A 26,017-nucleotide genomic window follows, 5' to 3' on the forward strand; every position below is an offset into this window, starting at 1 on the left:
GCTGGGACGATGAGGGAGGGGACCTACCCCTCTATTTGGCACATGCAAGACCACAGCTGGGCACTGGGTCCAGTCTGGGGCTCCCAGTACAACAGTGATGGATGGCAGCACATTCAGCGCAGGCCACCAAGATGGTTGGGGCTGGAGCACAGGACATCTGAGCAGAGGCCATGGGCTCAGCAGGGAGGAGGCCAAGGGGATCTTACTGTCCTCCATGACTTCTTAATGGGATGGTGCGGAGAAGATGGAACCAGACCTTCTCAGAGACATATGCTAGGAGGACAAGAGGCCCTTTGGGGCAGGAGGAAGAACAGCTCTCCAGAGATCCCTTCCCACCTCCATAACCATGATTCTCTCCTATGATTCTATGAGCATGGAGAGAGCTTCCTGCAGTTTTAGTGAGGCAGAAAACATTCTCTCCCATGCTGGGCTCATGCAGCACAGGATGCAAATGCTGAACAACTCAGAGGGCACTGCAGCATGTGTCCTGCCAGCTGGCCTGCTGCTATTCAAGTCCTTCAAGTGGGCACCTGCTTATGGACCTCAGTGAGCGAGGGCCTATGTGACAGCCATGGGAACACAAGGTAACACCAAATATCAGAAAAACTTGCTATTGATTGCCTGGTACCCTAGAAGTTGCTTAAGGATATCGAAAGCTGCTTAGCACACATTTTTCATAAGCTTCCAGATGAAGAGGTAATTAATTACCTAGCAGCTATAGAGATATATGGGACCAGGAGGAAGAGGGGGAAGTGTTGAGATTTGGCTGAATTCAACACCATGGAGGTCATGTTTGATGTCTCTGAGCAGATAATTAAGATGATACAGCATGATTAACTCAAGTTTGCAGAAGATACGCTGCTCTGGATGGGGGCAAAGCAAGCCGCTCACCTTAGGTTCTCTGGGTAGTCGTATGTTTTGCTTCCTTAGAGACTAAGGATAAATATTTATATATACAATTACTTTAATACATGTATAATATATAAATATTATCTAATACTATGTATTTCCACAGTCTTGGTCCTCCTGGTGGAAGAAATACAGGTCTAAGGGTCACAATAGCATTACCCATGACAAATACTGGCTCAGGCAAACTACTTTAGGGGGGAACATGTATTTTTACCTCTGTCATTATTGGTTGTCTACAGCTCTTGGGTTAAAATGCAATAAGATAAAGACAACTTCACATAGCCAAAATGCTGAATGCAAAAGCCTCATTTCAGCATCAGAAATGTCACCACCTCTTTCATCACAAATGGCTTGGGGGGATACCAAGCCCCACCACAAACTGCTTCTTGGTACTTAAGGTGACCGCAAGGCAAGCCATGATACAGTATGGTAAGCATTTAAAAAAAGAATATTTCTTTGCTAAAAATTATGATATTGAAAAAAGGCTCTCCCTTAGTCAACATCTCTGCTACTTGTGATACCTGGCCAAGTCACCAGCACATCGACCTGCACAGAAAGCACTTGCAAGCTGGACTCCAGCAACAATTAACTCCAATAGCAGATTTTTAATTAGTTTATATTAGTGGCAGGACATGATAAAATAGAGCTAGAATCTGGCATTACATCTGTATACAGACATCTGGAACTGACACACTTCAGGAATAAATTTCAGAGCACTACTATTAAGAGGGACTTGTCTACAAATGCTCATACTTAAGGACACAATGATATGTGGCACAACTGTAGCATAAAAAAAAAGGCAAGAAGAAAGCTGGCAGGGCTCTGAACACCAACAACGTGCCATCTTTCTCCCATACACGGTGCTTTCCAGTTGCCACATGGCAAATTCCCGGTCTGTGGGTGGGACAGAGAGAAGGAAAACTGCAGTTTTGCTGGGTTAAATTTCAGGGCTTCTCAGCTGGGGGGAAAAAAACAAAATACCCCTTGAAAACACTACAGTTGATTTTAAAAGGGACTTTCCAAGCAGGAGTTGGCATTCTTTGCCTGCAGAAAGGTGTTGCTATCCATTAATAACCTTTCAAACCCTTTCGAAGCTGAAATCACAGCTTTCTGCTGAGCTTACAACCCCCTTGGAGCAGAGGCTGGGGGAAAAGCAGTGGCAAGAGCTTCACCAAATAAACAGCCAGTTAAATACACACGTCTCATGCTTTTGACACCCTCCTGAGCATAAATCACATGCAGCATCCAGAGGGGGAGCACGCTATTCCTCCCTGCAAGTACAGACCTGGCGAAGTATCGGCTTGTAGCTGATCTGTTCAGGCAGCCGGATGGAGAAAAGCCAGGACTAGGCGTACAATGCAACCTCGCTGTTGAAAACAGAAAAGAAAACGTAAGTAGTTTCCTCAGAATCGAGAAATTTTGCAGGAATTCACACAGCCCTCAGTATCTTAATTTCACAAAAATGATCAGAGGGATGAAACACCTCTCCTATGAGGAAAGGCTGAGAAAACTGGGAGTGTTCAGCCTGGAGAAGACTCTGGGGAGACCTTACAGCCACCTTTCAATACTTCAAGGGAACTTATAAGAAAGATGGGGACAGACTTTTTAGCAGAGCCTGTAGTGATAGGGCAAGGGGGAATACTTTTAAACTAAAAGAGGGGGGATTCAGACTAGATAAAAGGAAGAAATATTTTATGATGAAGGCAGTGAAACACTGGCACAGGTTGCCCAGAGAGGTGGTAGATGCCCCATCCCTGGAAACATTCAAGGTCAGGTTGGACAAGACTCTGAGCAACCTGATCGAGTTGATGTCCCTGCTCATGGCAGAGGGGTTGGACTAGATGATCTTTAAAGGTCCCTTCCAACTCAAACCATTCGAGATTCTATGATCTTATTGCTTTATCCAACACAAGCAGCTCCCAGAGCCCAGACAGGTGAGGATGCTCTTTACAGACCTCCATGTTGCCGGCACCTCCAGAGCCGCCATGGTAAAAGGGCTCCTCGCCAGCTCTGAACACCACAGGGACCTTTCCCCTTGGCACCCAAACATGCCAAAAAAACTCTCCAGGCAACTCACACGCTTGTGCTATCAGTCCAGAAAATTTCCGCGCTTGGCTTGGCTGCTCCCTGCAGCCAGTGGGGGAAGCCCAGCGCTTGCTTCCAATACGTGCATGCACATAATTAAATTGTCCTTGACTGGCGTAGGAAAGAATGAATTGAAAATAAAGGCTGTGTATCAGCTTTCCAGGTGGTACGAGAGCGGCTCAGTCACTCACCTGCCAGCCCGGGCGTGTTGGGAAGTGAGTGAGCAGAATTTGATAGTGCGGCAGCGTGCTCTCCCCGCGTGCGAGCTGTCACTTGGGCTGCCGGCATCGGCAAAGCCCCATCTGTTCCTTCCGCAAATAAAAGCGATGGCGCAGGCGCAGTGTCAGTGTGGGCAGCACATGCCTGTCCATCAGAGGCATCGAGCAAGCTCTGTGCTACTCACTGGCAAGCGTGTTCAAGCTTGCTGGAAGCTCATTCCAGCTTGCCGCAAGCATGTCAAGTATCAACTGGGCATTTAAGCCACAACTGAGGGGTTTTCTGCATTTTATTTTTGGCTTCCCCCTCACTGCAGAGCTGTCTCGCTGTAGGAGCATCTTTTTTAACTAGTTTGAAGCGTTCAAATAAATGTACGTCAACTTTGGGTCGCTCCGAAGATGCTGCAGAGCATCTCTTAGCGAGGACTTAGGTTAAGAGGCCAGCGCATTCGAGCAAGGTTGACCTCCAAGCTGATGCAGGGAGAAAGACCCAAATTAAAGTCCAACCATTAGGGTAGGGATAGAGCATCCCCCAGCCCTCTGCAATTATGTTTAATGCTCCTTAAAGCAAGCTCAGCAGGATGGGCTATACCAGGAGCTGGCTCCCCAGGGCAGCAGACAATCTCTCTAAATATTTAATACCCAGGCATAAAAGTGGACTCTCGGGGATGAACGCACTCCCATGCTTGTGTGCCACCCTTTTAGTTAAAGTGGCCTGATAACCACATCTTGGTTATCAGAAAGGAGGAATCTCTAAAGAAATAAATAAAGAGGTAAATAAATAAAGGGTGCAACAGCCGCATGCCACTGGGTTTTAATTTCTATATAGCAAAAATACATCCATATCATAATGTTTTTTTGCCCAGCTTTTATCTTCTGGCAAGAAGTTATGCTATTATACATGGAGAGGCGATGCACATCTCCCATTACCGGCTCTTGCTGTGAATTAACTCACAGCCTGGAGGCAGTTTAACTGCCCGAGAGAGTCAGTCCCATCCACAGCAAAATCCGGGCAAGATGCAGCCATCCAACATGTTGACCAGGTCCTGCAAAGCATCAGACTGGCAGCTGACAAAGAAACTCTTCATCCACACTTTCCCACCACCTAATTACTCACCCTACATGCAAATCCTCCCTGAACTATTAGAAAACCACCTAAATATTTACCCAGGAGGAGAGAGCCCAGCAGCTGCGTAACGCTGCTGGTTAAGAAGCTCCATAACTACACATTTTGCCATCAACTGGGATTTACAGTGAAAACTCAGGCTCTGGCATGATAGTATTTTTAGAAGCTTTTGCATTGTGCAAAAAGAAGTTTAAATACAAGCCAGGCTCTGTGAGCATTAAAGAAGCAAGGCAGGAGATGCAGGAGAGCGGATTTGATGCCTCAGACTTTTAGGAAGGTCCAAAGAGCCCATGTTTTGATTTTTTGAGTGGTTACCAACTCGAGGATGACCACAGAACAGCTACCAAGAGATCTGCATTAATAAATACACAGCATCTGATATTTTGAAGACAGTGGAGATTCCAAGTGTATCTGAATCAGGATATTCAGTGTGTATTCAGGGTATATTATCAAAGTAACCCACGCAGCGTGAAACGAGAGCTGGGCAAAAGACACCAGAGGACTGGATAAGGGTTAAATTAAAAAATGAGGAGTTGAAATTTGCTGCAGTCTGGACTAAATTAAACAAAAAACCAAAACGATGCCTCCAGAGCTTGACTGATCCCTGGGAATCTCATTTAGTCCAGACATAACACGTTTTTATTTTGCAGGTCAGATGCCAGCCCCAAATCCATCCTGTTCTTCTCCCGAGTTACTCTCCAAACTGAGAGAGCATCAGGACTAGGACAGAGCAGTGCTGTCGGATCAGGAGAGCAACTCGCACATCCCACATCATGCTTTCCTGTGTATTGCAAATGTCCCTTGCTGCAGAGATTTAAGTAAGTGGCATGGCAAGTTCCTCCCCTGTGCATGCTCAAAGGCAGTGGGAACAACAGGGGTAGGAAAAAAAAAAGAAGGAAAAAAGAAAAAAAAAGAGCTGCTGGTGAGAGCATCAAGAACTGCACATTAAGGGCTTTTTAACAGATTACACACAGCACAGTGGCATCAGGCTTGATATTTTATACCCTGCATCAGGGACAGGTGGTTTTCTCTCTCTGCGTTTTTTTTCCTTTTCCTTCTTAATGATTTAGCTGGTTTGAAGCGCATCATCTGTAAGGAAATACATAGCCCGTGCAAATGGGGATGTTTCTCTTAATGCATCATCCCAACCTGACACTGGCTGCTCCGGCGGCTCTCGGTGTTATCAAGCGCGAGTGTTGAGAAGTGATTGTTGTACCTAACCCAGTCGTGAGACTCAACGCATCTCTCCGGAGGGAGCGGGAGCTGTCATGTTCATTAAATGCATGATTACAGCTATGATTAATAGCGGGGGCTACAGTCTAACTCCTTTTTTTCATCCTGCTCCTCTGAAGGAATCCACAGCCAAGCAGTCCCATGGTGTTTTCTGCAGTGTTCGCCTCCTGCTTGAAATTCCAGCTTTTGATGGAAAAGGGGAAAGAGGCACAATTTATCCCTGTCAAAGGCTCCACAACTACAAGTGCTTAAAACGAGCAGGTCAGATGCTGCACCCCTCCACCAACATCTGTACATTAATTAGGACTTCCCCACCCCCCACCCCCCCCCCCAAAACACAGCTCAAGGCTCAAGGCTGTCCATCTCCTGCACCCTGATCCTTCTCCTCCAGGGAAAGGTTGGCAGAGATTTGCTTTGGCAACCGCATTTGGGAGCAATGCTTGGTGCTTTCCAGCATGCCTATGTGGGGAGAGGGATGCTTCCATCCAGCTCCAACACCTCTGCTCAGCCTTCTCTCACCCAAGGGCTTGCGATGCAAAAAATGCACACTGAAAACAACACTTGAAATTTTCCTTTGCCATTAAAAATCGGCTGCAAATATCGCAGGGAGGGAGTGCAGTTAATTATTACCTGCTTAATTATTTAGGAAGGACTTTATTGCTCCTAGGGCATAGCTCAAGGACCAGGACCTCATCATGTGGAAAGGTTTGTTTGTGTATCTTATCTAGTAATTTATTTTTTATACAGTGGAAAGGCTGTGGAAAACTGAAATAGCCTAAAAAAAAAGAGAGAACTTGCAGAGCCGGAGTGCATTGGGGCCAGCAGATGCACAAGAGGGTTAGGACATTGTTAGAGTGACGGCCAGCACCAAACCCATTGCTGCCCATCTGCTTCAACTTCCCCAAACCAAGGATAATTTATGGAAATCTTACACAGGGAGAGAAATAACCAGGGCTTTGCCCGAGTGAGAGCAGCTAGCAGGCAATCAGCTCTACCGGCCAGTGCTCCAACCCAAGGATGATCGTAACAGGGTCATCCCAGCTTGCGTTAATTTTTGCTCATCAAGGGAAGGGGTTTTGCCATTAGCTGCACTCACTTCAGCTCAGCCTGTTTCAACATGACCTTGGCACCCAGGAAAGGCTTCCTTTAACCATGCCGGCTCCTTTAATGGGTCCCATTATAGCCCCGCTTCGCCTGCCACGGCACAGCAGCCTACTTCAGAAACAGCCAAGCGATTCATTTTGTGAGGCTCTCCGCTTTATTGCTGAACAAAAAGTTTTGAGGCTGGCACTCGGGGAAATTTATTTCTTTAATTATTATTCATTTAAGTGGGTTCCACTGTTTCAGATGATCAGCACTAGCAGCTGCTGGGGGTAATTTATTTTCCTCACTGGACAGCAGAAGCCCTCACTCTCTAGAAGGTAACAGCAAAAGAAGGGATGAGCTGCCACTACACGAGTGGAGCTTTTCACGTTTTCCTGTCTGATCACACCCCAGCTCCTAACAGGAACATGCATGTTCCTGGGTCAGGCGGTCACGAGTGTTTTATTAGTGAACCAACCTCAATTAATGAAGCACACTCCAGGCTGGTTGTTGTTGTACGAGCAGATCCTTGCAAGGAGCCTGGAGTGGCTGCTGTGGGGCATCTTCTTAGCTCTGCAAGCTCTGGTCTACACCAGTGCTGGATCCAGTGGTGCTCCTCAAGGACATCTGGTCCCTGCCCACCAGCACCTGTAATCCCACAGTTGAAGGACTGAGCTCAAAAGGAACAAAGGGACAGTAATCCCAAAACCAAGGGATTGAGGTTGATGGGGCCAAGGAATTCTGCAATCCCAAAGACAAGGGACTGAGACTGAAGGTACCATGGAATTGAGCTAAAAAGGGGTATGGGATTGAGCAATCCCAAAAACAAGGGATTGAGACTGAAGGGGCCAAAGGATTGAATGCAAGAGGGATAAGGGACTGAGCAATCCCAAAACCAAGGGATTGAGCTTGAGGGGCCAAGGGAGTGAGCTCAAAAGGGGTAAGGGATTGAGTAATCCTAAAACCAAAGGACTGAGATTGAATGGGCCAAGGGATTGAGCAATACCCAAACCAAGGAATTAAACCCAAAAGGGGTCAAAGGGATTAAACTCAACAGTGGTAAGGAATTGAGTAATCCTAAAACCAAGGGACTGAGCTCAAAAGGAGCAAGAGATTGAGCAATCCCAAACCCAAGAGATTGAGATTGAAGGGGCCAAGGGATTCTGCAATCCCAAAGACAAGGGACTGAGCTCAAAAGAGGTCAAGGCATTAAACTCAAAAGGGGTAATGAACTGAGAAATCCCAAAGCCAAAGGACTGAGTTCAAAAGGGACCAAGGGATTAAGTTCAAGGAGGGCAAAGGATCAGGCAATCCCCAAACCAGGGAATTCAGTTTGAGGGGACTGAGCACAAGCCAGCCCCAGCACAAGTGACACCAAAACCAGCTGAAACCTGAGGAAAGCAACACTCCAGTTTTCACTGTTCTCACACCTTGGTGCATTGGGTTGGCCTCTCCTCCACCAGCTTCTTTCTTACTCTGCCACCACCTGGTCCCAACACATTCCAGGTGTTTTGCAGACAGAAAGGAAGAAAGCTGAGGCCATGATCAGCAAACTGCATGATCCCAATACTGCAGATTGGGATGCTCCCAGGTGCCAGATGAGCTGCTCTAACAGCCACAGACTGGGGGAAGAGGCAAAGCATAGCACACCGGGGTGAACACCCCCCAATTCCTCTTTGAACACCTGCACTAAAAGTGCCACCAAGCAGAGGTGGCAGAGGATGGGTGGTGAAAATGTTCCAATCTTAAATCCCTCCTTTCCTTTTTAAAAAAGCTGAGTGGCTCAGAACAGGAAGCATCATTTACGCAAGTCCGCAGCCAGCCCAACCATACAGCTGAACACTTTATCATCCTTGCAAACGTGAAAAGTGTGTTTCTGTGGCGCTCAGCACTTCTAAAATTAGTTGGTAAACAAGGAGCCGAGAGCGCAGTTTCTTGCAGTGCTTGGCTCCCTGTGCCGTGGTTATATTCCTTCTCCTTTCACTGAGCATGGAGTTCTCCCACTGCATCTGAAATCATGTTCATGAGCATCAGTTATCCATCTTCAGCGTGATGCAGCAGAGGAGCTCGCATCTTCAGTCTCCTCAGCTGTACACTAGATGCTGTCACAGCAGGGTGGGGAAACTGAGGCAGGAGGGGCTGTTATGCAGCAGGATGGAGACAGGGAGTGTGTTTAGATGCAAAGAAAGACCCCCAGCCATGGAAGGCTGAACTTAAACACGTGTTTCAAAATAATTTGCTCATCTCTGGTCAGGGCCACCATCGCAGCCGTATTGGGAGATGTGCATTAGCAGCTCAGGAGAACTTAAAGGTTCCTCTTAAACCCCCACCTTTAAGAGCTCAGCAACCATGGCTGTCTCCAAGACTTCTGGATCCTACCGTTGTAGAGAAAAACTGAAAACTACCAATAAATAAAATCACACCGCTTGAGGGGCTGGCTGCCACCCGTGAGCATTCCCCCAGCAGGTGAAGCCCAGGCACACTACAGTGTCCCCAAAGCCACCAGCCTTCTGTCCCACTGGGGCTCCTGCAGGCTTCCCAGGAGGTAAAACCTCAGCGGAGGATGAGAAAGTCATGCAGGTGAAGATCTGCCCATGGAAAGCAGCCTGGACACCAGCAAAACGCCACTGGAGGCAGCCCCAGACCAGGGTGTGCAATACCTCTCACTGCAGCAGCGGTGGCTCGTGCCTAGATTGGGGTCAGGGCTGCTTTCCGGACAATGTCAAACCTCAATTTGGTTTCTGCTGCTTTCAATCTTGTACAGGGCTGTGCTTTTTTTTTTATTTTCCCTTTTGAATTTCTTTGTGAAATGCTTTATTGCCAGGACCTTTTGCTTCTTTCCCTAATTTCATAGAAATTCCTCAAGTACCTGAGTAACATCTTAGCAGCTGTAGAAAGAAATGAAGGAAAGGATTGTTGTGAGCAGAGAAACCCAATTATTACGCTTGCTCAATTAATTGCAACGTATCGAATACCTTCCACACCATGCCGCTGCCTATTTTCTAATAATTCTACAAAGTGAAAAATACGTTGTTTCAGAAATACTAGTTATCCCAGGGATAAAGAGCTTTTCCATGTTTGATACTGCATCTTTGTCCTGTACAGGGGCAAGGAGCAGGGGTGGAGCCCTGCGTTTGCAGGTAGATGTCTTCTTCTGAGCCTTTTCCATTCTTGCTCAAGCAGCTGAGTACACTGAGTACTGGTACATCTGAGTACTGAGGTACTCACTGGCTCACTGGCCAGCTAGGAAGGCAAGAAGTCTTTTTTTATTTCCACATTTTATCCGCAGTGCTCAGGAGACAAGCTCAGAACTTCCAGCAAGCCCTCTGGGAGCAGACCCACACATGTGATGAGAGCACAGTTCTCAGCAGCTGCATGGACCACTGCGATGCCCCAAAACACGAACCATTCCGGGGAGCTTCTTTATGCTCAAAACACCTTCAGAAACTTTTCCTGGGTTTGCAATGACGCTTTCTTTGCCCCCAAGCCAAGTGTCCCCCATGCCATGCCACCAGTAATAAAGCAGGTTGCAGACGAACCATGGCAAAACCCCTGCTCTTCCCCTTGCTCCGGGAGATGGATGAGTTGCTTTATTGCTCCTGGTAGCCCCAGGATTGACCCCAATACAGCACAGGGCTGCAGGAAATGCATCCACAGGACAAAATTTTAGCTCACCACCAGCATCCATCAGTAAATCAGCTGGTGGGGATGGTATGACAGTGCAGATGGATCAGTTGCAGCGACTAGCATCATGTTTCTTATTGTAGTTGGGCCACGAAGAGACAAAATACCAACCCAATAAATTCAGGCAAACAACAGAATTATAACCCACTGTAAGTAAACTCCAAGCTATTAAACTGTCAGGAGTGTTTCCCATCTCTCTGCTACCCCAAACACACAGCGTCTGGCACTGGAAGGGAAAGCAAAAGCTGTTTTTTTTAAATAAACTCTGTCAAGTGTTGAAAACACAGAGCATTGAGTAAACATGTGAAGGCTCATACCCAATAGCACACACAAATCTTCTGCCCTGTCAGCCCCAGTTATTGTAAAGCAAGAGACATCAGTATCTGTTGAATCCATCCTTGCAAAGGAGGATGAATCGTATCAAGAGCTGAAAGATGACATGAAAATACTGACACATACCAGTTAACTAGGGCTTTATAGTTACAAACCCAATGTGCTGCATGGCAGGGGGAAGGAGACTACAGCAAAAGAAGAAGTATCTTAAAAAAAAACAACTAATGAGATGGGTTTCTATTTTATAGAAAATAACCCTGGAAGGGACCTTCTGTCCCAAAATGGAACTAATTAAACCTGTTTCTCTAAACAAGACCTTGCTAAAGGACGTGGTACCAGTGGGGAAGAAAAGATGTGGGGATATCACATCTGCTCCGTGCCCCATCACCCCTGATAAAACCACAATGGGGAGCAGCTGCCTTCTCACCACCAGCCAGGAGGTCTGACCTGCTAACCTTGAGGCAACTGCACATCTCCATGAAAGTATCATTTTAAAACTGAGATCAAAAAGGAGGAAAAGCATCCATAAAAGTACCCAGTGCTTGCTGGTGCACACTCATCCTGTGCCTGTTACTGATCCTTTGTTTCTTAAAGCTGCTTTAGGTCACCTCCGCAAACTAAATCCCTTGAAAAACATCACAGTTTCCTTGCAAGGCTTGAGCCCCAGGGCTCTCCCCATACCCCAAATGCCCCCCAGCAAAACCCCAAGAGCAATGCTGATGCCTGAATTTGCAAAAATCCTCCTGTCATACCACTGGCTCAACTGCTCTTCCAGAAATTGCACTCTGAGCTAGTGTTTCTCTGCTTGGTCCCAGCCCAGCGGTGGATATACATGGACAGGCTGAATCCATCAGCCTTTGCTGAGTTGCCTGTGCGTGACTTTGCTCTTTCCCAGTGACCAGACAAATTTAGAGACTTTCTTGCACTTAGATAAATGAAAAAAACCAATAGCCTGGAAAGCATTTTAAATATGGAATGTGCAATATTTGGGCTTGGGAAAGGCTGTCTCGGTGCTCCAAACAGCAGCAGAAATAGTGATTTAAGCACAAAGGTGGACAGTCAAGTCCTCCCACTATCTCCTAGCACCCAAATTAAAGTCACCAATGTGTTGACTACAAATTAGGCAGCAGCTTGAGTCAAGTCCACCTCCTTGCTGCAAGGCAGGTCCTATTCCAACTGTATCCTCGCCGAACTGTTCTTTAAAAAATCCCAATAATGGAAATTTCAGAGTCAACACAGCCAACTTAATCCAGCACTTCATAATCCTCATCCTTTGAAAGCTCTCCCTGCACCCTTCCTGAAAAAGTTTAAACCCTTTGGTTTTTTGGCTGTCATGGACAAGACATCCTTCCCCTTTGCTTGGCAGCTCTTCATGAACTTGGGCACCTGCAGCCCCTCCATCACAACCTCTTCAGATGGCACAGACCCAGGTCCTCCACCTTTCCAGTCCTTCCAGCCATCACTTCTCTCCTGGACCCTTCCCAGTGGTCCAAGTCTGTCCCAAAATCTGGCCCAAAAACCAGATCTAGTATCTTCCCTGCCCATGTCTTGGAGGTTTCATAAGACTTGTAGAATCATAGAATGGTTTTGGTTGGAAGGTACATTCAAAGATCATCTAGTTTCAATCCCCCTGCCACAGGCAAGGGCACCTTCCACTAGGCCAGGTTGCTCAAAGCCCTGTCCAACCTGACCTTGAACACTTCCAGGGATGGGGCATCCACAGCTTCTCTGGGCAGCCTGCTCCAGTGTCTCACCATCCTCACAGCAAAGAATGTCCTAATATCTAGTCTGAATTCCCCCTCTTTTAGTTTAAAACCATTCCCCCTTGCCCTATCATTACAGGCCCTTCTAAGAAGTCTCTCCCTCTTTTTTATAAGCTCCCTTTAGGTACTGGCAGGCTGCTGTAAGGTCTCCCCGGAGCCTTCTCTTTTCCAGGCTGAACAACCCCAACTCTCTCAGCCTGTCTTCATAGGAGAGGTGCTCCAGCCCTCTGATCATCCTTGTGGCCCTCCTCTGGACTCGCTTTCTTGTTAGGTTTCAATCCTTTTCTTGCACTCCAGCAAGATGTTTGCTGCCTTCAGTGACACCTTCAACACATGGGGATGGTGCTTATGGCAGAACCACCCATGAGTTGGTTTTGTGCAGCTGACTACAGTGACTTCGGAAAATCCCACTGCCATTAGCAAAGGTCTTGACATCGCTGACATCAGGATTTGCTTGGTTTACAAACCCCTGAGCTCACTTCATTGCCTTTTTTTCCATGCCTCTAAAGGCTGATCCTTGCCCATCCTCCTCCAGATGCAGCACCAAAGCCAAGGATGTAACAGCTCGCAGGTAGGATTGCAGACTCCAGAACAAACCATATGGACGCAAGCTCATGAGTGTGCACATACTTATTTGCAGAGCCAGCAACAAGGAGGATGTCACAGGCCAGTCAGCCACCAAAAATCTGTCCTGAGCAGAGCTGAGTTGCAAAAACACCCGCAAACTGTCCTCAAACCGCTGCCAAGCATCCCTTTAATGCTCTCAGAAGGGAGATTACCTGAAAGTAATGTTCCATCGGCTCCGCGCCCCTTTGGACACCGCAGCATCTTCATCTCTGCCATCATCTGCAGGCGTCTTCGTTTCCCATCCCTGGGTGGCCAGGGCAGCTAATCCGCGGTTTAAGCTAAATCTCTGCCCTCCTCCCTGCCAGCAATGATGTGCAGTAAGGATTTATCATCACTGGCCGTCCCTCTTCTGGCTGCCTCTCGTTTCCCTCTCCACTTTCCGGCTGTGTGCAAGCGTCAGGGGGGAGTTATTTACTCTTTATTGAGATATTGCTGTTTGCTCCTAATTTTCCTCATGCTTTTCAAACTTCCCAGAGCTGCTCAGCTCTCCTGCTGATGGGATTTTTGTGTCTGCAGAAAGCTCCTTCCCTCCCTAATCCTGTTCTTTGTGGGTTTAAACCTCCCCAGGACGCCCCATAACACTCACATCAATTGGGGTGCAGGTGGTTTCAGAGGCTGCACCTCTCAACGACACTGCACTATTTATTGCCTCTCTTCATCCACTTTCCCACCGTACATAAAATGACTTTGGCATTAAATTGCCTCCTTTATAGCATCATCCACGAACATACTCATCTCTGCACACTTCGTCCTTCCAGCAAAGAAAAACAATAGCACAAAGCCATTGGCTTTGCCTTTCCCAGTTTAACTGTCCCCAAAATTTGTCAATAAAGTAGTTATGGAGCAAAAATATTTGACCCCAAGTAGAAATTTAAAAAAAAAATACTTTGAGCACAGTTAAAAAACTGGTCTTTCCCAAGAGCCACACTTGAGGCATCAAGTACAGGAGGAGCTAAACCACAAATTTAATTGAAGCTAAATGTAAAGCCGGTAACTGTGTCAAAATGCCTGTTTCACAGTTATCTGCAGAATGATCCTCCCAGATTTTCTTAGGTCAATATTGAATGTAATTTGATAAGCATCTCAAATAGGTTTAATCTTGTGGTGGCACCTGAAGCCGCCCAAGATTTTGCTCAAGTTAAAAAAAGAAACAAGTTTAATGGTGCATCTCTACAAGCTTAAACTAAGCCTGAGTGAAGAAAAGCCTCCACTTTCTTAAATCTTTCATTTCATCTAAAAGCTTCAGTGCTTTTGTAAAGCAAGAAGAGCTGGGGGATGCACTTTGGCACCGATGGGATATCCATCACCTTTGCATCTGGGCTCCTGCAAGGCCAGAGGATGAGTTGCAACACATGGGCTGGGAATAAGCATTTAAAAGTCCCTGTGGGTGGCGGTTAATTCTGGTTGTAGGACTTGGAACGCTGAAGCTGGGACTTCAATGGATTTTGGACGCAGATGGGGACAAATTCTTGCTGCTCACCTGCTCTGCCAGGGCTCTTGGTGCTCAGGTCTCTGCCCCGGCCAGGGGTGCTGGAAGTCTTGGAGAGTTTATTTGCCGATACTCGGTACATCACCCCACCAATGCAGCAATAGCCTTTGCTCCTCCATCTCTGTTGCACGTGCTGGGACTTGCCGCCTTGAGGTGACAGGCGTGTTTGGTTCAGTAGCGGGGATCTACAAGAAAACATAAGCCAAGGTAAGCCCAAACTATGGATGATATTGCAAGGAGCTGCTGCTTCGTGAGCAAACCCTCAGCTATCTGAGGATGGAGGTGATGCAGCAAGGAACCAGGGATGCTCTTGCTGTAGACAGAGGAGATGCTCTGATCCCCTGTGATTTACACCAAAAAACCCCACAACTTCAAGGACTGTCCTCCTGATACTCCCTCCCCCATGCAACAAAAAGCCTTTTATTTCTCTCAGCTCACCCACAGCAGTGCTGCAGAAGGGACCACGTGTTGAAGGTCAACTCCACGCCCAACCGCAGCCTGCTAGGACACAGCAAAGGTGTTTGTCCCTAAACTCTGCAGGTGTTTCCTATAGGCCCCAATGCCTCGCAAATGGCACAGCTTTGATCCGCACTGCTGGTATGTACTTCTGAATAGGCAGCCTGGTGCATCCAACACAGTATTCAGGTGAGGCCACACAGCCACGGCTGATGCCTCATCTCACACCCTTGGCTTGCAGCTCCAGCCCCAGCAGCAAACATAAAAAGAAACGTGGATGCGGTCCCACGAGGGAATCAGCAATGTGGGATCTCCCCTGAGCTGAGCCAATTCATGGAGCTCTACAAGCTTTGGTATTTTTGGTAGCATTGCTATTAGGTACTATAACTTTTATGTTACTATTTTGCCCCCAAAATATTGTTCCCCAGGGCTCAGTACTGGGGCTAGTCCTGTTTAATATCTTTATTGATGATCTGGATGAGGGGATCAAGTGCACTTACAGGAAGTTTGCAGATGACAGCAAGTTACGGGGGAGCATTGATCTGCTGGAGGGCAGGAGGCTCTGCAGAGGGATCTGGGAAGGTTGGACCTATGGGCCAAGGCCAGTTGTATGAGGTTCAACAAGGCTCAGTGCCAGGTCCCGCACTTGGGGCACAACAGCCCCCCCCAGCGCTACGGGCTCGGGACAGAGCGGCTGGGAAGCTGCCCAGTGGGAAAGGCCCTGGGGGTGCTGGCTGACAGCCGGCTGGGCAGGAGCCAGCAGTGTGCCCAGGTGGCCAAGAAGGCCAGTAGCACCCTGGCTTGTACCAGAAACAGTGGCCAGCAGGACCAGGGCAGTGATCATCACCCTGTACTGGGCACTGGTGAGGCCACACCTTGAATCCTGGGTTCAGTTTTGGGCCCCTCACTGCAAAAAAATATTGAGATGCTGGAGCATGTCCAGAGATGGGCAACGGGGCTGGGGAAGGGGCTGGAGCACAAGTCTGATGAGGGGTGGCTGGGGGAGCTGGGAGTGTTTAGCCTGGAGAAAAGGAGGCTCAGGGGGACCTTATGACTCTCTACAACTGCCTGACAGCAGGCTGTAGGCAGGTGGGGCTCAGTCTCTTCTCCCAGGTAACAAGCAACAGGACAAGAGGAAATGGCCTCAAGTTGTGCCAGGGGAGGTTTAGATTGGATGCTAGGACGACTTTCTTCACTGAAAGGGTATCAAGCATTGGAACAGGCTGCCCAGGGAAGCGGTGGAATCACCATCCCTGGAAGTGTTCAGAAAACATGTAGATGTGGTGCTTAGGGACATGGCTTAGTGGTGGACTTGGCAGTCCTGAGCTAATGGTTGGACCTGGTGATCTTAAATCTAAGTGATGATCCAACCTAAATGATTCTATGTTCCTATAAAATCTGGCTCTTGCAAGCGTTTTGCTACATCCCTGAAGGGGACGAGTCACCCGAGACCACTGTCACCCACCATTTAGCAGGTGCTGGAACCCAAGCAGGGTTAAGCAGATGGGGAGGCACTGGGGACCTTCACCCCCCCCCATCTCTCCCCCACATCCACAAACCCTGTAGCGAGGTAGCGGGATGGCGATCGGTCATGAGCTGCAATCCAGTTAGTGTTGCTCGTAAGATTATTCTGAACAATCAGTAAGCTCTGAAGTGACACCCTAGGGACAAATATGTCTCAGAGGGGCTCATGTGCCACCAAAAAACCTTCCAGTTCATGACCCAGTATCTTCTGCATCATCCCAACTCCCTCCCAGCCCATGCGGAGCTACCCAGCTCATTTTTGTACATATGCTGTTATACAAACAGAGCCGTTGCAGCCAAATCAAATCTCCTCAAATATCAGTCGTCTTCCTCATTTAGCACTAATCCAAACAGTAATTTGTTTATGCAAATTAGAGCTCTAATTTTGTATTAGTCCAAACTATGCTCATAATGCTATTAGCAGAATGTATATAAACCGCGCATTACTGGAGAATATCTGTAAATTAAGATCCCGCTATCCTATCAGCAGAATGCAAACCCCGGAGAGCATTACCTTTAAATGAACATGTGCTGCAAAGAAAAAGAGAACTGTAAAATGTAATAGTTACATTTCTTAATGCTTAGCGTGACAGCCTATTCATTTCATCGGGCTGTTGCCACTGGCTACCGAGCTTGGAGAATTGCTGCCTGATTTTTGTGGAGAGGATGGGGATTGCATAAAGAAGCTGCTGCCCTGCTTCCAGGTTCCCCAGGGCTTGGTCCTCATGAAACTGCTCCAGAGAGGAGCATCATGTCTTAATTTTTACAAAACCAGGTTACTTGCAATGAGCCGTAGCAGTGGCATTGTTGTGTAAAGGTACCAATGGCAGGAAGGACATGAGGGCCACACATGGACCACCCAGCAAACCTTTGCAAGTCCAAGGTTGCAGCCAGCACTGGCTGCAGGACATGGAGAATGGTCTCTAATGCATCCAATAAAAATGATATCAAGTACCTAATGACCAGCAGGGTGAGGGAGGGGATTCTGCCCCTCTGCTCCGCTCTGGGGAGACCTCCATGGAGCACTGCGCCCACCTCGGGGGTCCCCAGCACAAGCCAGGCAGGGACCTGCTGGAGCGGGGCCGGGGGAGGGACACGGAGCTGGTCCGAGGGCTGGAAGCCCTCTGCTGTGGAGAAAGGCTGGGAGAGCTGGGGGGGCTCAGCCCGGAGCAGAGGAGGCTGCGGGGAGACCTCATAGTGGATTTTCAATATATAAAGAGGGCTTATAAGAAAGATGGGGACAGACTTTTTATTAGGGTCTGTAACAGTAGGACAAGGGGGAATGGTTTTAACTAAAACAGGGTAGATTCATACTAGATTTAAGGAAGACATTTTTTACACTGAGGGTAGTGAGACACTGGAGCAGGTTGCCCAGAGCAGCTGTGGATGCCCCACCCCTGAAAACATTCAAGGCCAGGCTGGATGGGGCTCTGGGCAACCTGCTCTAGTGGAAGATGTCCCTGCCCATGGCAGGGGGGTTGGACTAGATGGCCTTTGAATGTACCTTCCAACCCAAGCCATTTGGTAAATCTAATAAAGGTGTCATAATATAGCAAAGCACCGCCACAGCTGTGACAAGACAACTCAGCTCAGCTTCAGCTCTCCTCCTCCTCTTCCTCCTGGTGATACAGCTCTGGGAGGTCACCAGGATGCTCCATGCCACCATACATGGCGACTGCAGTGCTGCTGGCTTTTGGGCTCCTGTTTTGCCTGGCACTGAGCTGTAAGCATCAGTCCCTTCAAGGAAGTTCTGTAAAGTCTTCTTCAGAAAACACAGCTGGAAAAAAGCCTTCTGAAAGCTTCCAGGTCTGTGGGACAGAAACAGCCAGAGCTGCTGATTGCAATGGACAGTCAGAATTACAGTCAGGGATGGAGCACTTGCTTGCTGAGAGAGAGCTGGCTGCATCTATAATCCCCCAATACATGCAGCATCAGGGGAACAGCTAGTGACCAGAGATGCATTTGCTTTGATTTCAACACACAGCAGAACATGTAGAAAACATTACCAAAAGCTGAAATATGAGGCCTGGATATAAGTAAGTAAGTAAGTAAGTAAGTAAGTAAGTAAGTAAGTAAGTAAGTAAGTAAGTAAGTAAGTAAGTAAGTAAGTAAGTAAGTAAGTGTGTGTGTGTGTGTGTGTGTGTGTGTGTGTGTGTGTGTGTGTGTGTGTGTGTGTGTGTGTGTGTGTGTGTGTGTGTGTGTGTGCGCACACATAAATATTATAAATATGTATTGTATAATAAATATATAATTATACATATAAACCTATAGATGTAGTGGAATACTCTATATATTATCTCTTGATAATATATATAGACATATATACAAACATGTATATATATATAAATATACATAGTATTGAATATACATACTGAATATGTATTGAAATATATTCTCTATACATTATATATAATAATATACAGAGATACCTTTCGACATAAATCTCTATATTATTACCTATCAATTATCTCTAGATATGATTAAATATATACACTGAATACATATATGGATTTATATATATTCAATAACACCTAGAGATATTCAATATATATTCAATAATATCTAGAGATAATTGATAGAGATACAAGGCCCAGCTACTACTGCCATTTAAAGTATTTTATATTATTCAGATATTATTGAATAGATATATCGAATAGCTATTGAATTATATATATTCAGGAATATCTGGAGATAATAGATATATTCTTTTACATATAATACATATTTAATGTTTTCTTCCAGTCTGTCAGAGGGGAGGGAAGAAGACCCAGGCTCAGCCACACAGCCAGGGCATGGAGGGGAGGGTGTCCAAAGCCCCAGCTCCACCGGCAGCAAAAACTTGTTCCTGCCCTAAACACAAAGTTTCCAAGCAAAGCCCTTCTGTCTCCTCTGCATTTGACAGAGACATAGCATTGTGTGTGTGTATATATGCTCACACATACATAAATATATATGTAACAATAGACATAGAGATATCTGTAGAGAGATCTATAGATATATACTCTATAGATATCTATAAATATCTATATATATACACTATATCTGTATCTGTATCTATAAATATATACTATATATAAAAATATTTATAGAAAACTATCTATAGCCTGTGTTGATAGACATATACCTTATGTATCTATAAATTATATAAAATTATAGACATACATAAACTATACCGATATATAGACATATATCTAAGTTATTTATAAAACTATATACAATATATCTATATATTTATAGAGAGATTACATCTATATATCTCTCTATACATATTGTATAGTTAATATATAATCTATATAAAAATTTATTTGATATAGATTGAAATATATATCCTCTAGAGGTATCTATATGGACATATATCTGTGTCTCTATCATATGTCTATATTGACATCTCGGTACCTATATATGAATCTATATATCTATAGATATCATCTATAGTTAATATATCAATGTATATAGAAAGTAAGATTTTATATATACCTAATAATATAGATTATATTATTGTATAGACATACACACACATATATGAGAAATGCTATCCAGGTCTCATCTCTCGAGATATCCCAATCCTAAAAACCACGGCGCACCAAAGCTACACCAACAGCACGCTCCAGAGAAGCATCTTTTCCTGCTGCTGCCTGGATTTCAGTTCTCCTTGCATATCCAGCCCCAGCCTGGGCTTCACACACCCCAAATCCACCCCATTTCTCCAGGCATGGGCACACCTTCCTGAGCAGGGTTTTCTGCTTCAGAGAACTGCTCCTACCCGCAGTGCACTTTCTTGGAAAATCATCAGTGGACTTTTTTTTTTTAAAAAAAAAAAGGGGGGGGGGGGGGTGGAACGAACCTTCCTCTTATGTCTGTAACATCAACATCGTGCACAGCCCCAGGCGCTACTCATGCTGGCTGAGCCTAAACAGCACTGGTTTAAGCACCAGTTTAAGAGCCTGGCTGGTTGAATCACCCAGATCCTCAGGATATTTATTTTCTTGCTTTGCTGCACTCACTCAACCCACTGAAGTGGTTGCACACTCTGGCGCTCCTTGTTCGAAAGTCACCATTTATCAAGAGTTATTACCCAGTGGCATCTGACCCCTGGTATGTGAGTAGAGAGCAAGCAGGTAGCAGCTGCCGAGCAAATAGCAACAGCTGCAGATTATAAAACATTTTATACTTTTATAAAGCAGTATTAAAAAGAAAAAGCCGGTATAAAAGGAACAGAGCAGCGATGTGCACAGCAGCACACTCTCCTTCCTGGCAGTCCTTAGGGATGGTCAGGCCCCAAATACAAGGAACTACTGGTGTCACGTCTCCTGTTAGGGATGTTCCCACTGGGATTTTTCAAGAATTATGGCACAAAGCACTGAAAAGGATCACACCTGCAAAAAGAGTGGGGTTGAACCTCCTCCAATTTGTAGTCATTGCATTTTTGAGAGAGAAAAATGACCATCTTAGGTGGCCTCCAAGCAAAGCTTCTGCAGAACATCTGCTCAGGCCCAAGTGCTACTGGACTGAAGTCTCATCTAGGGACTCAATTTGAGCTCACTGGAGTCCTGACCATCTCTATTTCCATATTCCAGGTGGTGGAAGTGTCCAAGTAGGGATGTCCTCAGCACCCCTTAGCCTCCACGAAGGCTCTACAACCAGCCCAGCTCCTCACCTGGAAACTCTCCTACCTAAAAAGTCAAAGTTAATGGGGGTTATCCCCACTGCGGGGTGGGAAGAACCCCAACAACCCACCTTAAACACCTTCCCAGGGCACTTTGCTATTTCTATTTGTATTTATTCCCCTTTAACTCCAGAGGTCTCCTCCTCTGCCCTTCACCCCCCAGAAACTGGAGGTGCAATTTTGCAGAGCAGTAAGCCCAGGGGATGCAGACAGGGGCTGGTAGGACCCCCTGCCCACACATGTTCACACCATTGTGGGGAGTCCCGATGCAAACACAACAGGAGAGGAGATGCTGCGCACCGGGAAATGCTGGTGATGCTTCGCGGGGGGATTTTGGCAGCTGAACACATGCATTGGGTTGAGCTTTGCCCACATCTGTTATTTATAGAGTATTATTTATTACTTTATTTATTAAATTTATGTATACTATAGGAGCTGTAAGAGATTTAAAATTGAAGGTAAAACATGTTTTATATCAAAAAATCACAGTGGAACCTGAGCTCATAAAGAAGAGCAGGAGGGGGGAACTTCATTCGTAGGAAACCTCTGTTTTCCTCTTAAGCCAAGCTGTTGTTCCCAAGTGGTTGCGTAGCCCCAACACACCCACTGTGCGTCCTCCTCCCTCTCAGTGACTTGTAACCCGGCGTTGGCCGGGAAAAGCCACCAGCAAGGAGGGCGAGGGGAAGGATGGCTGTAACAGAGGGCATGGAGCTGCGCCAAACGCCCAGTCGCTTTTCATTGGCAGCGGTGTCACAGCTCTCTGTTGAATTGTTACCCTAATGGAAAGGACGGCCTTTGGAAATGAACTGTATTGAAAAAAAGAGGATAAAATTAATGAGATAATAGCCAGGCCAAGGACCTGAAGAATACGCCGGCCCCTCGACATCAGGGGCTTGTAATTCCCTTTCTGCTGCACAAGCCTGCGGATCTAAAGAGTCCTCCTGTCCGTCCAGAAGGCCCGCTCCGGCAGGAAATTTCATTAACGCTGGAAAATAGGAAAGGTATTAAGCGTGGATAATGAAGGCCAGAGTGTGAACAGTGCCTTAAGATAGTCTTCTTTCTAGCCTTTGTAATGGGAGGCATGAACTTTCCCTTCAAATCCATTTCTAATCCATTTGAAATACTACAGCAAATTATCTTCCCTTCAGCCCGAAAGCGGCCAGCCAATTTACTCCGAATAGAAGTGACAATGCTACAGAATTTATCGCCATAACCTTGACTACACAAGGTTGAGGGTTGTCTTTCCCCCACCCCCGGGGTGGACAGGGGAAGAAAAATTTTTAATGAAAAGGGGGAAGAGGAATGCTATAAAAATGTTTAAAAACAGTGTCGTAGCTGTTGGAGGTCCAACACCAATACCAGGGCCAAGCGTGACGGGAAGATCAAAGTCTTGTGCTAAAAATGTTACAGAGGGAGGACCTGGGCTAATAAAACACTCTGCAGGTTGGGGTCTGGGGTCTTCCTCTGCATCCCTTGACACAGCAGCAAGTTTGCCTGAGTCTGGTGCTTCATAGATGCTCAGGTTGACCAAGTCTAACTTTTCTTACTCTCCCATGATTAAACATCAAGCTGCTGTGTCCTTCATTGAATCATTTAGGTAGGAAAAGACCTTTACGATCATTAAGTCCAACCATTAACCCAGCACTGCACAGTCACCCACTAAACCATGTCCCTAAGCACCACATCTACATGTCTTCTAAATATCTTCAAGGATGGTCACTAAACCTCTTCCCTGGGCAGCCTGTTCCAATGCTTGGCCACCCTTTCCATCTGGGAAGAAATTTTTTCTCATATCCAATCTAAACCTCCCCTGGCGCAACTTGAGGCCATTTCCTCTTGTCCTATTGCTTGTTACATGGGAGAGGAGACCAACCCCACCTGCCTACAACCTCCTGTCAGGCAGTTGTAGAGAGAGAGAAGGTGTCCTCTGAGCCTCCTTTTCTCCAGGCTAAACATCGCCAGTTCCCTCAGCCACTCTTGATCAGACTTGTGCTCCAGCCCCTTCCCCAGCCCCACTGCCCATCTCTGGACAAGCTCCAGCATCTCAATATTTTTTTGCAGTGAGGGGCCCAAAACTGAAACCAGGATTCGAGGTTTGGCCTCACTAGTGCGAAGTACAGGGGGACAGTCATTGCCCTGGTCCTCCTGGCCACACCGTTTCTGATAGAAAATTTCCTCCAGACTTCTCTGCTTGACTGATTTCTCATCACTTGGGAACTAGAAATGCTGGGTCTTTCCTCTAGCCTTTTCTCCAAGACCAGCTTCTCATCACTTGGGAAATGGAAATGTTTCTTCCAGGAGACTGGTAAACTCAAAGCAAAAACTGGACCAAGAGGGAGAAAAAGGCTCAGCAAGACAATGTGGAGTCAACAGTCAGCTGATGTCTAGCTCAACGTGCCTTCCGTGCCTCCAAACACAGCGAAGCTGCTCAGAATGGAAGAAGACCACTGAAACTTCAGCCAGGAGCCAGCAAGTGACACTACCAAAATGCAATCCCTCTTAAATTGATCTATGAAAAGCAAAAACAATAAAAGGGAGATTTCCAAGCCAACATGGAAGGTCTCTCCTTAGCAACAAGGATGACTCACCTGAGCATGCAGCAACACCTGTAGGAGATGCTCAGATACTACACTGCTGTACTGCGCACGCGAGTGTGCACTCAACGCACAGACCATCTGATCCAAAAAACCCACACAAACACCTCCATAAATGCATCTACAGTATCTGATGTATATAAATTAAACACAAAACTGAGAGCAGAGCAAGAGCATCCCAATGGCATTTCAGCCAGCTGAAACGGAGAGGATTTCTTGGCGCTGACGGCAATACAAATGGCTCTTAAAGGATGGTTTTCTTTTACTACTAGATATCTTCTTTAGGCTTAGCTTTTTTTTTTTTTTTTTTTTTTTAAGTAATCCTTACATAGTAAGAAATCATATTTGCATGCTGGCATTTGATTCCCGAGGAAAGAGAGGATCATAACCCGGGCAACGGTTTTGGACAGCAACAGGGAGTGGCGAGGCAGGAGGGACCTCATCCACTCCAAGCCTCCCAGATGGCAATGCAAAATCCTCATTTGGGAGAAACATTAAAAAAAAACCCCAAACCCACACTATCCTTGTTCCCTAGCATGCAGCATAACAAAACACACGATTTAGGCTTAAAAGTGCTCCTCAAACTTATCAGCGATCCCCCGAGTTGCTGCACCAGTTTCCCTTGGAAGCTGCTCCAATCTCCCATAACATGTCTATCCCCACCCACCAGCTGCCTGAGGACACCAAATCAGCAGAAAAAAAGCAAGTAACTCCACTAAAATATTTGGTTTACGGAATTTATATCAACATTATTGCTTTCTTCTTAAAAAAATAAAAGGTCGAATCTCAAATAAACTCTTTCTATTTTAAGACTTGATTTATTTAAAGAACCTGATTTGGATTATTCAAATAACTCAGCTCACTGACTATGATATTCAAGGTTAAAAAAGTGATCAGAAATTGAAAAATAGAAAAGCATGTGTCTTCTTCCAATATACAAACATAAATACAGGGGTTCCATTGGTTTTAAATACACAGTGACCAGCTATCATCTGTTAATTTATCCATACACATTTCTCTACTTTAACACTAGTTCTAATTATGAAACAAACACTTTCAAAAACTATTTTAATTTGGTTCAATTGAATGTGAATTTCCATTCAAATGCAGCTTAACGTTAATCTCAAGGAAAAAAAATAATCCAGCACAGATCTCATTTACCATTTTCAAAACCTGGGAAAAAATTATGAACCTCCTAAGTACCTATTAAGCTACCTAATTGCCTAAATAAAGATGTACCTACCTAATAAATCCTCCTGACTTGTGAAAGAAAAACTGTTGCAGGTATATTATAATAGTTATCAACCAACAAGAATAAAGGTTCCTCCAGAAAAACAGCTGGTAAATAAAGATGAAGAACTAGACCTGATGATTGAAATCAACAGTTTCCATCTTCTGGATCTAAATTCTAATTAACCCCAGCAATTAAATCACAGTGAGCTGCAACAGTGCCATGTGGCCACATGCGTGTGAAGGGCTGAAATAATGGTGATGGGATCGCTCACTTGGTGGGCAGTGATGATGTATGATGGTGATACAGTGGAAGAGCAGATGACCAGCCACCATGACACAGTCAGTTTGTACCATTTTTGGCAAGACTCAGATGGTGACCTCCCTCAGCAGCCCCAGCGGCGTGGGCCACTCTCCTCCCCTGGCCACAAGCATCCTTCCATTTGCCATGCTCATCGCTGTAGAAGCTGTAACACCAACAGCAAAGGCAGCAGAACTATTGGCAAACAATACAAACTGCCTTTGAAATGTTTAATATTTTCTCCATCTGTTTAAAAGCTTTCAGCCTCTCCTGCACGCTGTTGCCAATGCTATTATCAAAGCTATCTAAATGGATTTCTTCTTCACAGTTCAAGCCATTACTTCATCCTGTAATCAAAACCATCGCAGTTGCATTTCCGTGTACATGTTGTGTAAGAAACATAGGATTATACGTGCCATGCAGGGCTGTTGAGGGTTTTTTTTGTGGTTTCCCCCAATTTCCACATCCCATAGGCATGACACCTCTTCCCAATCCTTGCACAGGCTGGAGAAGTTATCTCCTCAAATAATTACACACAGAAAGATCCAGGTATGAAAATAACATCCCAGTCTTCTTGCAGTGCTTTACTCAAAGGGCTCTAAAAGTTACAGCCAACCCTGTGATAAATCATAGAATCATAGAATGGTTTGGGTTGGAAGGGACCTTTAAAGATCATCTAGAGCACCCCCATGCACTCCA

General features: G+C 45.9%; 1 protein-coding gene across 1 annotated transcript in view; it reads right to left on the reverse strand.

Moving 5' to 3' along the window:
* The window catches only part of ZC3H3 (zinc finger CCCH-type containing 3), a 186,882-nt gene that overhangs the window by 43,613 nt on the left and 117,252 nt on the right, over positions 1 to 26,017 (reverse strand). Inside the window, exons 5-6 of the mRNA XM_055798664.1 lie at positions 14,539 to 14,732; positions 2,195 to 2,276 (exon numbers count right to left, since the gene is read on the reverse strand). Of these exons, the coding sequence (XP_055654639.1) occupies positions 2,195 to 2,276; positions 14,539 to 14,732 (276 nt within the window). The remainder of the gene's footprint in view (positions 1 to 2,194; positions 2,277 to 14,538; positions 14,733 to 26,017) is intronic.

The sequence above is a fragment of the Falco peregrinus genome, chromosome 3, assembly GCF_023634155.1.
Source record: "Falco peregrinus isolate bFalPer1 chromosome 3, bFalPer1.pri, whole genome shotgun sequence".
NCBI lineage: Eukaryota > Metazoa > Chordata > Aves > Falconiformes > Falconidae > Falco > Falco peregrinus.